General features: G+C 36.2%; 1 protein-coding gene across 4 annotated transcripts; it reads left to right on the forward strand.

The window, feature by feature from the left end:
- Window positions 1-7928: 7928 nt before the first annotated feature.
- On the forward strand, window positions 7929-10831 carry LOC118063153 (KH domain-containing protein HEN4). 4 transcript variants are annotated; one of them, XM_035077095.2, is made up of 5 exons: window positions 7929-8659; window positions 8858-9541; window positions 9706-9772; window positions 9994-10026; window positions 10132-10257. In XM_035077095.2, exons 1-3 carry the CDS (start codon window positions 8141-8143, stop codon window positions 9766-9768), a joined length of 1266 nt encoding a protein of 421 aa, XP_034932986.1. In that variant the 5' UTR covers window positions 7929-8140; the 3' UTR covers window positions 9769-9772; window positions 9994-10026; window positions 10132-10257. The 4 variants fall into 4 exon arrangements, 3 of the variants coding, with proteins under 3 accessions (XP_034932986.1, XP_034932984.1, XP_034932983.1); XR_004689870.2 differs by lacking the exon at window positions 9994-10026 and having other exon boundaries at window positions 9706-9839; XM_035077093.2 differs by lacking the exon at window positions 9994-10026 and having other exon boundaries at window positions 10132-10267.
- The last annotated feature ends 1126 nt before the right edge of the window (window positions 10832-11957 follow it).

The raw sequence follows: 11957 nt of genomic DNA on the forward strand, positions 1-11957 counted from the left end.
AATCACAAGAAAATTGAAGTTTTGGAGTTAATTAGAGGTTAAATTGACAAAATTCGCAGCCAAAGATCAATCTACAAAAGGTGCCAAACTATAAGGGTTTAATTGACAACAAAAACCAGGGGTAAAATTAAAGAAATTAAAAGTTTAATGGTCAATGATGGGTACAATTAAATCAAATTTAAATAGGGAGGACTGAAATGAATTCTGGCCAAAATCAGAATTTTGGTATTGTTCATCTTCTTCCTTAAATCTCTGAAACGACAACTCAGGGAAGCTACTTTGTAGGTGCATTTAATGCATCCCCCATCCATAAAAATTGACAAATCTTGCACATAAATGATCCTCTATAACTTCTCTACAACCCTATATAGCCCGTTCAGGCTAAATGACAACCCATCGGTGCTGGTGTCGACCTAAATAGGTCAACTCATTTAGCCTTTTCCTGCAGATTTGACAACTCAAGATGCCTACTTTGAGCTAGCAGTTAAGATCCTTACCAACTGAATCAAGGGCTGCAATTTTTCTCCAGTGTAGACAAGATTGCCCTCTTTATCCGCTTATAAATAAAGGCGGATGTGATGGCTTGAGGGAGGAGAAATTCGGGTCCAAAGTCAGCAAAAACCCAGCCCTCACTGCCCCTATTTCTGCAGCTTCTCTCTCTCTCTCTCTCTCTCACAGCAGTTACAACCATCAACCAGAGCCACCACTAGCTCCATTATAGGTATCCAGCCCAACCACAAGCTGGCCACCCCCCATGCCTCAAACTCCCACCATTTCCTCATTTCTCACCTCTGCAGAATATTTCTTCCTTCTCTCGTGATTGACTCCGGCCATCGTTCCTCCCAGCGACACCACAAAAACCATTAGTTTAACCTCTTGATCACCGCTCTCGGTAGTCTTCTCTTCCGCCCGTCTACAACTTCTGCAACCATTTGGTTGCATGCATAACGTGAACAGTAACTGTTCACGTTTCTGAAAATAATTAGCATGGGATTTGGGCCAGGCCAGTGTTGGCCCATCCTAAATGTCTGGGCTGGGCTAGTGTTGGCCCATCCCAAATGTTTAGGCCGAGTCCGACCCACTCCAAAAAAAGAAGAAGAAACATTATAGTGGGTCGAGATCAGCCCATCCTTTTTCTAGGCTGAGCTGGGCCGGCCCGACCCACATATTTAATATTATATCATATATATTATATTATAATATTATTTAAAAAAAAAAAAACTCCAAAAATTTTCAAAAATCATTTTAAAAAATTTGTGATTTTCTCGCATATTTTTTTACCCATTTTGCATATTATCGGGTTGTATATTTACACTGTAAAATACAAATCTGGTATTAAAATACCTGGTTTTCTCCAAAATATTTCAAAAAAAAAATCAAAACATTTTTTTAAAAAAAGTCTCAAAAACTTTTAAATCAATTTCTCTTTTTAAAAACAAATAATATTTTGTTTTCATGCATATGGTCATATCCTAAAAATTTTCCAAGCATATTTTCATTAAAAGATTGTATCTTTCTCATGTTTTGAAAATCCAAAAAATGGATATCATAACCAGTTTATGATCATCCACTAGGGTTTGACCAAAATATCAAAAACCTTTTTCCAATCTTTTTTTTAGGGTTCAGATGTAGACTTTAATATCTATGGGGTGTAAAATTACACGATAAGGTACATCCTCAGGTATTAAAAATACAAGGTGTAAATAAATATGATGCTAAAATTCAGACTTTAGAACGGTTAGGATTTGACCCGATAAGGTAGAGACTCTCTCATGAAGAGAAATCTGCCTTGAGCCTTAGAAAAGACCAACGAATAGAAACCCGACATAGAAAAAAAAAACAATCAAACAACAATGCAGCTTACCTTAGGTAGGGTGTACTGGGGGTGATGCGTCTTCCCCTTGCATAATCAATCCCTTACTTAGACTCTCACAGACCATAGGTTTCTAGTGACCATAATACTAGGTAGCGACTCCTGAGCTTTAATCATAATTTTATGATTAAATTAAGTAACCCTTTCCAACACATAACCTCTAACATATGAGGCATGAAAAATGCCTTTATTGTCGCCAAACGACATCGCGCTGGCTCGCGCCCCCCGCGACAGCTGCTATTAATGGCAATCCTCCAATTGTTTCTCTTTTTAGCCATAAATGTTACAAAACTCTCAAAAGACAACTATCATGTCTGGAAAGCTCAATTAATCCATTTTTTTTCCATGGCCAAGGTCTCTTTTGATACCTTGATGGAACCATTCCCATCCCACCTAAAGAAGTTTCCATGGTTGAAACCTCCTCTGTCACCTTTAACCCTTTTTATGAACATTGGCAGTGACAAGATGCCATTATGATTGTTATTCTCTTCTCTACAGTTTCAGAAAACATCTTTATTCAAGTGGTTTCTCATACCACCTCTGCTGCAATTTGGTGTGCTTTAGCCAAATCCTTCTCCTCTCAATCACGTGCTCAAGTTATTCAACTCCGCACCGAACTCGTTAACACTCGTAAAGGTGCACAATCAGCACATTATTTTTTTTATGCAAATCAAGCGCATGACAAATGAGCTTGTTGTCGTCGATCATGCTCTTCACTGTGATGAAATCATCTCCTATCTACTATCGGGTCTTGGCAATGCTTATGACTCTTACATTACTACCATCACAGCCTGCACAGATCCTGTCACTTTAGAGAAAGTATATGCTCTCTTACTCACAACAGAGTCACGTATGCTACACAATAATTCACCCATTGTCCAACCCAGTGTTCACGTTGCTACTCGTCAGCCCCCTTTTTCTTCTTACAGAGGAAGAACTCCATACAGAGGCAAAGGCTGGAATTATAGAGAAGTCTCCTTCTATAATGGCTCCAATGGTAGGAACACATTTCATAGAGATACTATGATATGTCAGGTCTACGATAAACCTGGTCATTCTATAAAAAAAATGCTATTATCAGTTTGACGTTACTTATCGTGACAACACTACCAAATACAACAATCTGCATGGTTTGATGGCTGCAACAAGTGTTGTTTCTGTAACCAATTGACATCCTAATACAGGTGCTATACACCATCTCACCAATAACATGGCCAACTTGTATCTATGGAGTGAAGACTATACTGGTTCGGAATAAGTCCTTGTTGGCAATGGTGCATGTTTGCAAATTTCTCAAACTGGTTCTTCTATTTTAACTCCCTAAAAAACACTGTTTGTGCTCAAACAATTATTTCTTATGCCTGAAATTCAAAAAAATCTAATTTCTGTTCAATAATTTTGCAGTGATAGTCTTGTGTATTTTGAATTTCATGATTATTTTTTTCTCATTAAGATACTACTTAGGGAAAATCCTTTATCGTGGAACCTTTAAAAATGGTCTGTATTCATTCTCCAGCCTATCAGACACACTCCCTCCTCATGCACTCATTGTTGTACGGGCTTCTTACCAAATATGGCACAACAAGCTTGGTCATGCATCCTTTCCAGTTCTTTAAAAAACTATTTCTGCATTTACGTTACTTGTTGCAAATAAAAGAGTTCCAGTTTGTTCAGATTATCAACTAGTTAGAAGCAATCAATTGTCTTTCAAAACCAACAATCATAAAACTATTAATCCTTTAGACATAATGCATACTGATGTTTGGGGACCAACACTTATCTTGTCAAACAGTGGTGCTCAATATTATTTATGTTTTTTAGATGATTGCACTAAATTCATATGGTTGTTTCCTCTTAAACTCAAATATGATGTTGAGAAAGTCTTTCTGCTCTTGAAAACTTCTGTTGAACGATAATTTAATCGTTTCATAAAAAATATTTAATATGATTAGGAAGGCGAATATCGCCGCATGTCTACACTTTTAACTCAAATGGCATTCATCATCATAGAGCATCTCCATACACTCATCAACAAATGGGTGCAGTTGATCATCATTATAAACAAATTGTTGAAGTCGGTCTTTCATTACTTTCACATTCTAAACTTCCACAATAATTTTGGAAAGATGCTTTTCTTACGACCACTTATATTATCAATCATCTCCCTACTCCTATTCTCAATAAAAAATCTCCATACAAATTTTTTTATCGTTATACTCCTGACTATCATTTCTTTAAAGTTTTTGGTTGTGCATACTGGCCTTATCTTCGACCATATAACAAACACAAAATCAATTTCAAATCTAAAAACTGTATTTTTATTGGTTATAGCTTGGACCATCATGGATATAAATGTCTTGATCTTGCAACATGTAAAGTTTATGTATCCTGTCATGTCGTTTTTAATGAAAACCATTTTCCATATAAAAGTTCTGATCACCAATCTTTTATTTGTCTAGACACAACCTTCACAATAGTTTCATTTTCAAAGACTATTTCTTCATTGTCACTAACACCTGCAAGTACATGTACAACTTCACCATCGCCATACATTGACTCCCATCTGCCAGCATCTTCTTCAACTCCAGAGCCGACACCTCAATCATCAGCAAATACTACCCCTGCTTCCCTTCCCATACCAGTTCCAAATCCCACAGTCATAATCTTAGCTATTTCAAATACTCACCCGATGGTTACAAGATCCAAAAATCACATTTCCAAACCAAAAAGAACCCCTGATGGACACACCTTATATCCTCTTCCCTAAGCACTACATGTTTTTGCCTCTCCCTCCTGCAAAGAACCTAGCTCATTTATTGAAGCCTTTAAATCTTGTCACTGGCGATCTGCAATGAATTTTGAATTTGATGCCTTGCTCTGCAAGCAAACCTGGGAACCGGTCCCTTTATCACGCCATCTTAATGTCATTGGCTATCATTGGATTTTCAAGATTAAAAGGAAAGCTGATGGCTCCATTGAAATATACAAGGCCTAGCTGGTTGCTAAAGGTTATCATCAACAGGTTGGGGTGGATTTTCATGAAACTTGCAATCCAGTTTTAAAATCTACAACTTTCCGGCTTGTTCTGTCCATTGCAGTCTGTAACAATTGGACAGTTCGTCAGCTGGATGTCCGAAATGCATTTCTTCACGGTAATTTGATAGCAGTAATTTATATGGATCAACCTCCTGGCTTCAAACATCCTTAGTTTCCTGATCATCTCTGTAAGCTCAAACGCTCCTTATATGGCCTTAAATAGGTGCCTCGCTAGTGGTTTTCCTGCTTTGCTGCCGTGTTGATATAATTCAGCTTTGTTGGCAACAAGGCAGACTTATCATTCTTTATGCATACTGACACCTCTAGCATCATATACAATTATACATCCTCATTCATGTTGATGACATTATCATTATTGGTTCTAATGTTGTCATTATCACATATATCATTTAGCGGTTGCATAAGGAATTTGCTATCACTGATCTTGGCCCTCTCAGTTTTTTCTTAGGCATTAAAGCTATACGTGATGCTACAAGACTCTATCTCACTTAACGCATATACATTGCTGATCTTCTTACATAATCCAAAATGGATGGTGCTAAGCCGCGTTCTACTCAAATGTCCACTACTGTGGCATTGACAACAACTGAAACTGCATAATTTGATGATCCTACCCTGTACAGAAGCATTGTTGGTGGCCTTCATTATCTCTCATTCACTCGGCCTAATATTGCTTTCGCTGTTCATCGCGTTAGCAAATTTATGCATCAACCGAAACAGTCCCACTGGATATGTGTAAAGAGAATCTGACAATATCTCAAACCCTCCATCTCCTACTATTTACTATTGTCTTGCAGTAACTCCTTTAAATTTCAGGCCTTCTCTAATGCAGATTGGGCAGGGGATACATATGATTGTCGATTTGTTGGTGCCTACTATGTGCTTCTTGGCTCAAATTTAATTTCCTGGCATAACAAACAACATGCTACAGTTGCTCATAGCAGTACCAAGGCTGAATACAAGGCTCTCGTTGGCATTGCAACTGAACTCCAATGGTTATAATTTTTAGCTGCAGAACTTGGTTTACACCTATCTCAAAGTCCCACTCTTTGGTGTGATAATATTAGTGCCATGTATCTATCCTCCAATCCAGTGTTTCATGCACACACAAAACACATCGAGATTGATTTTCACTTCGTTAGAGATCTTTTTTTTTAAAAAAAAAAAATGTCTGTCAATTTTTTGTCTAGTCGTGATTAGCTAGCCAATCTCCTTACAAAACCACTCTCTGTTGCATGGTTCAATCTTTTGTGCTCCAATCTCAACATTCGTAACCTCTCGCTCAGATTGCAGGGGTGTGTTGAAGATATTATCAAATCTACTGAAGATAATACTGATACTGAAGATAAACATGATCAGGGATTACTATCATGATCAGGGATCACTAATACTGAAGATAAGCGTGATCTTTGATCATATCTACACAAGAGATTATTACTAATACTAAAGATAATCATGATCAGTGATCTCTGATACTGAAAAGATCATGATCAGGGATTACTGATATCGAAGATAATCATGATCTCTGATCATATCTGCACAAGAGATTACTGATACTGAAGATAATTGTGATTATATATGCAACAGATATTCTAAGAATTAAGTATATATCTTAGCATTCATTGCATTCTTAATGATAGGATTTTTAAATCAGGGATTGTAATATATATAAGAGCATGATATAATTCTTCTTCCACACATCTTTCTCTCTTTATTCTTTTATCTTACACAGGGAGCTAGTGTTCGGTTCATGTATGGTCGGAAAGCTTTGTGATGTTTTTATTTCTCACATCTTATTGAACTCGCCTTTTCCATATATATATATATATAGCAAAACAACTGATATGAAACAATAAAAAGATTAGGAAACACTGGAAATAGGGAGAAAAAGCCACTTGTAAGCTTATTTAACTGCCTCGACAAATGAAGACTAAAAATGTAGACAAAGACACACGATGTCCTTCTTGCTTCTGCCCTTGCAAATGATCTTTGCATGTGCATGTATATATGTCCTGTCTGCGAAATGGCCATATCAATTTACTCCATTTATTAGTTCCTCAATCAATCATGCATTTATTTCATCAAACTATCATGCTATAATAATTGGTATAAAGTATAAACCTTCATGGATCGAGCAAGTTTCTTGTTTTCTTATCACTCAAATAAGGTGATGGTACGAATGCCACCTCATGTACCTCCTCTAAGGTTCTCCCCAGCAGCAGCATTCTGCTGTTTTTTTTTTTTTTTTAAAGGATTATCATTATATTTTAAAGTATTTTTTAATTAAAAATATATTAACATAATATATTTATTTTTTAAAATTATTTTTTATATTAGCACATCAAAATAATATATAAAAAAAATTAAAAATATTATTTTTAAATAAAAAAAACACAACATCTCATTTCTGTAACAATGTTAAGATAAGTTGATAACTGGGTTTCAATCTATGATGAAGCTACAGATTCTCAGACAAGTGCATATACAGATGCAGCCAATGGTTCATTCCCAAAAATTTCAAATTTCAACGGCATTTTAATTTATTACATATTGTTACATTAATAAAATATATTTAACCCTACCATTTTGCTTTACAGGACTTAAAACTGATAATATAATTACCGTTAAAAAATAAAGATCTCTTGAATCTAAGTTTTATTTCATGATAAGTGTAATTGTAATTATTTTTTAAAGTGTTTTTTATATTAAAATATATAAAATAATATTTTTTTATTTTTTTAAAATTAACACATTAAAACGATTCAAAACACACAAAAACAATTAATTTTTAACAAATAAAAATTAAATTTTTTATAAAATATAATTTCCACCACATTCTTAAACATTATATTATCTCTATGGTGTATGTAACATGTTTTGAATTTATTGTTAAAATTCTTTTGTAATGCCTATATATTTTTTTGTATTCAAAATATTTTTTAACTGGATATATATATAGGACCAATGACCTGATAATAAACCTGATTACCCGGGTCGTCTCCTAGGCCCGGTTCACTCACTCGTCGCGTTGGGGTGCCCATAAATCTTTTATTCACGCCTACTCACACTCACACGCTCACCCTCATTCCATTTTTTTTCCCCACCCTCTTCTATCGTTTTAGTGTCTTCTTCATCTTTTCCAGTGGAAGGAAAGGTAAAAATAGTTGGTACAAGTCTAAAAAATTCCCTCCTTTTCCATTTCTCCACTCAATGCAGCACCACCAGAAGCATCATCGTCACAAGCGCCCTCCACGACAGCCGTTGATCGAGCTCCAACCGTGTCAGGTTGCATTCCGAGTAGTCTGCCATGCTTCGAAAATCGGTGCTCTCATCGGCCACTCCGGATCCGTAATATCCCAAATCCGGCTTGAAACCGGTTGCCTTGTTCACTGCGAGGAGGCCGTGAAGGGGTCGGAGCACCGGGCGATCGTCGTGGTGGGGTCCGCATCCCCAGAGAGGAAAATCGAGGTGGGTGAAGATGAGACGGTGGAAGTGTCTGCAGCGCAGGAAGCGGTGGTTAGGGTTTTGGAGAGGATGTGGGAGTTGGATGCGGTGAAAGATGGCGGTGATTGCGAGGGGTATTGTGGACTTTTGGCCAATACGTCGCAGATTGGTGCCGTTGTGGGTAGAGAAGGCAGGAATATCAAGAGAATGAAGAGAGCTAGTGGGGCCCATATCTGGATTCTCCCGGCCCCACTTTGCGCGTTAAAGGAAGATCAATTAATTCAGGTTTTTTTCTTCCTTTTTTAGCTACATATTTCTCGTATAATAATTCATGATAGATTTTATGTTTTTGTAGCAGAAAGTAATACAAATTTTGATATATTTAATAATGTCTTAAATCATAGTTTAAGTAAAATAAAGTCTTTTATATCATCTGAAATGAAATTTGAAAAAATTGGTGTATGAAACCAAAAAAAAAAAAAGATTACAGGGAGTAGCACTGTGGCTGTAAAGAAAGCTGTGATTGCTGTAACTAGCTGCCTTCAAGATTGTCGTCCATATGAGAAGGATGAAGTGGATTTAAGCCTTGAAGCTGTTAGGAGAAGAAGAAGTGGTTCCTCTGGTGATCCACATGCAGAATTCTTCCCTCATTTGTGTTCCCTGCTACCCACATATTCTGAAAATATTGCAACTGATAGAGACCATAAGAAACCTAACGAACAATTACAAGTTCAATTTAGGATAATCTGCTCCCATGGTGCAGCTGGGAGCATCATAGGCGAGGGAGGGTCTGTAGTCAGAGCTCTGCAAAATCAAACTGGGGCTTCTATCATCCTTGCTCCTCCTATAACCAACTCCAACTACCGTCTAGTTACTGTTTCTGCATTGGAGAACCTTGAATCATCCCACTCTCCTGCACAGAATGCTCTTCTTCTTGTCTTTGCTAGATCTATTGAGCATGACATTGAAAGAGCTCGTTCCTTGGGCTTGATTGAGGAAATTACCGTGACAGCAACCCTCCTGCTGCCATCAAATGGGGTCTCTTGTTTGATTGAAAGAGGAGGTAGGATAGATTCAGAAATGATAGAAACAACCGGTGCTGATATACAGATATTGCAAGGAGACCAATTCTGCTATTGCGCGTCAAAGAATGATGTAGTATTGCAGGTGCATTTCTGATCGTCTTAATTTTTGTTATCTGTTTTCAAGTTATTGTGAAATAAAGAGGATTATAGTAGACAACATAAACTGGGTTGAATTATGTCATTTAGCCTAATATTTTGTTGGTTAATGTGATTTTTGGTGCTGCTGTGATTTGTGCTTATAAACAGTTATGTGCTCCTCTCCCTCCAAGAACAATCAACACTTCATCGCCTGTTGTTGTCATCATCTAGTTTGGTTAGCAAATTTCACCTCTTGTAACATTTTCAAAGCTCTGCCAATTCTCTGCACATCGGTCGTATTTGTATGTTTTTTTTTTTTTCATTTATCTTATTATATAAAATTTTGATGTCTTTGCTGTTTGTTGTGAAGATATGCAATATTTTAAATTTACCAAGAGTTCTGTCACTTATTGGTTGCCTTTTGTTCTTTGATATTGCCTGATGCTTTCAAAGTAGAGGATTTTTCTTGATCATCCAGGATGATATCTGGTATAGAACTATAGATAGATACTGGAATGTTTATACATTGTAATGGAGTGTGATAATTGGTGCTTCTATAGAAGATTTATTTCCAAACTGTTATATTTTTTGCAGATTACAGGTGAGTCCAAAAATGTACAGAATGCTCTGTTTCAAGTTACCAGTAAACTGAGGGATGCTCTTTTGCCGACCAAGATGCTCAATGGATTGAGGACTGGGAGCCCCTATAAAAGAGCGGGGGAGATCTCTAGATTGCATAAATCATCTGACAAATCTCTGGATTCCAATCAAGAAACAAGTTTGAAAAAAAGAGTGGATCAAGTACTTGATCCTCCTTCCTCTTCGCTGCAGTTGCCGCAGGTGAAGATTTTCTCTTCCCTTGTTTGCAGTTTTATATTAAGTTCATCCGAAAAGCTTTTTTGTCATGTGGTCACAGAAATTGCATGGAGAGCGGACAACATACAGCACAGACAATGGTAGCAGCTCAACCACCTCTGGCAAGGTTTCAGAACTAGAAAGGGCCCTGCATTTTCTTTTACCGAGGGAGGGAGGTGCTTAATCAGGCAGGATTACTCAGTATAGAAAGCGAACTTCGATGAACTCCATCAAAATCATTTAGCTAAAAATCAAATGATTGCTTTAATTTCTAATATCAAGGAAAGACATAGTTTAAGGCAGGGAAATTTTGGGAAGTGCCCATGTCTTGCCTGGTAAAATTCTTCCTTGTTTCGGGGGGAGAGAGATTATTGACATTTAAAACCCTTAAATAATTATTTGTATAGTAAAACCTCTCAGTGGACTTTCGATTTCCAAAGGGCGTGAAGGGTCGTCCTCGTTTCATTATCCAAGGGTTATGATGCTGAGATAATATTTGTGAGGAAGACTTGTTGAATAATACGCAAATAATTATCAGAAATGAAAAGGATTATAATTAAAATGTATTTTGTTTATAGTCGTACTGATTAAAAAAATAATTATTATCACAAACTTCATCATAAAAAATAAAAAATGTAAACCAAATCCATTTCATTGCTGCATATCAATACATATTAATGATGGAATTTAAGATTTTTATCGTTAAATTTACCAAGTATTTAGCAAAACAAACCCACGATTAATTAGCCATGATCAGCCAGTCCTACCATATAATTTAGTACCACCAATGCAGAGCAGAAGTAAATATGCCATGAATTTTTCTTCTAAAAATGGTGATTATATTTATAGGCAATAAATATAAAGCATAGATAAAATTATCTTATATTTAATAATTAAAGATATATCTAACGCTGATTATGGAAATGTTTGTTTACACAGTTACATCGTATTTTTATTAAAATTTAATATTTTTTTTATATTTTTGAATCACTGTAAAGCTTTAATGTTAAAAATAATTTTTATATATAAAAAATTATTTAAATATATTTATAAATAAAAAAATATTTTTAAAAATAACAATTACCTTAACACTAAACGCTACCTGTACCCGGTGAATGAAGGGTTAACATCTTGTTGTTTCAAATTATTAGGCACCCATGAACTCCTCTTTCAATACCACACAAAATATCGTGAAGAGCTAACATTACACAAGAAGGAAAAGGAAACCTAATTTCTAAACACTCACAAAAAGTTTCCCCATACGCATAATTAGACAGAATCAATGAATACTCGATTGAGCAATGACTCACAATTTGGGTGGGTTATTACAAGGTGAAACACTTGGCAGATTTATCATATATATCAAGCACGTAATTCACCAACGATTGAAGCAGGTATTTGTGGTCTCTGTAATGGAATCTCTTTTTTCCAGGCTCCAGTGATTTTAGCTATTCTCTCTGCGGGGATCCAGCAACCCAGAGAATTGAAGATTCTACTCGATGATTATTGTAATAACCAAGGATTTGAAATGGATTTAGCAACTGATGATTTTAAGGTTGGTGGTG

The sequence above is a fragment of the Populus alba genome, chromosome 7 (assembly GCF_005239225.2).
Source record: "Populus alba chromosome 7, ASM523922v2, whole genome shotgun sequence".
Lineage (NCBI taxonomy): Eukaryota > Viridiplantae > Streptophyta > Magnoliopsida > Malpighiales > Salicaceae > Populus > Populus alba.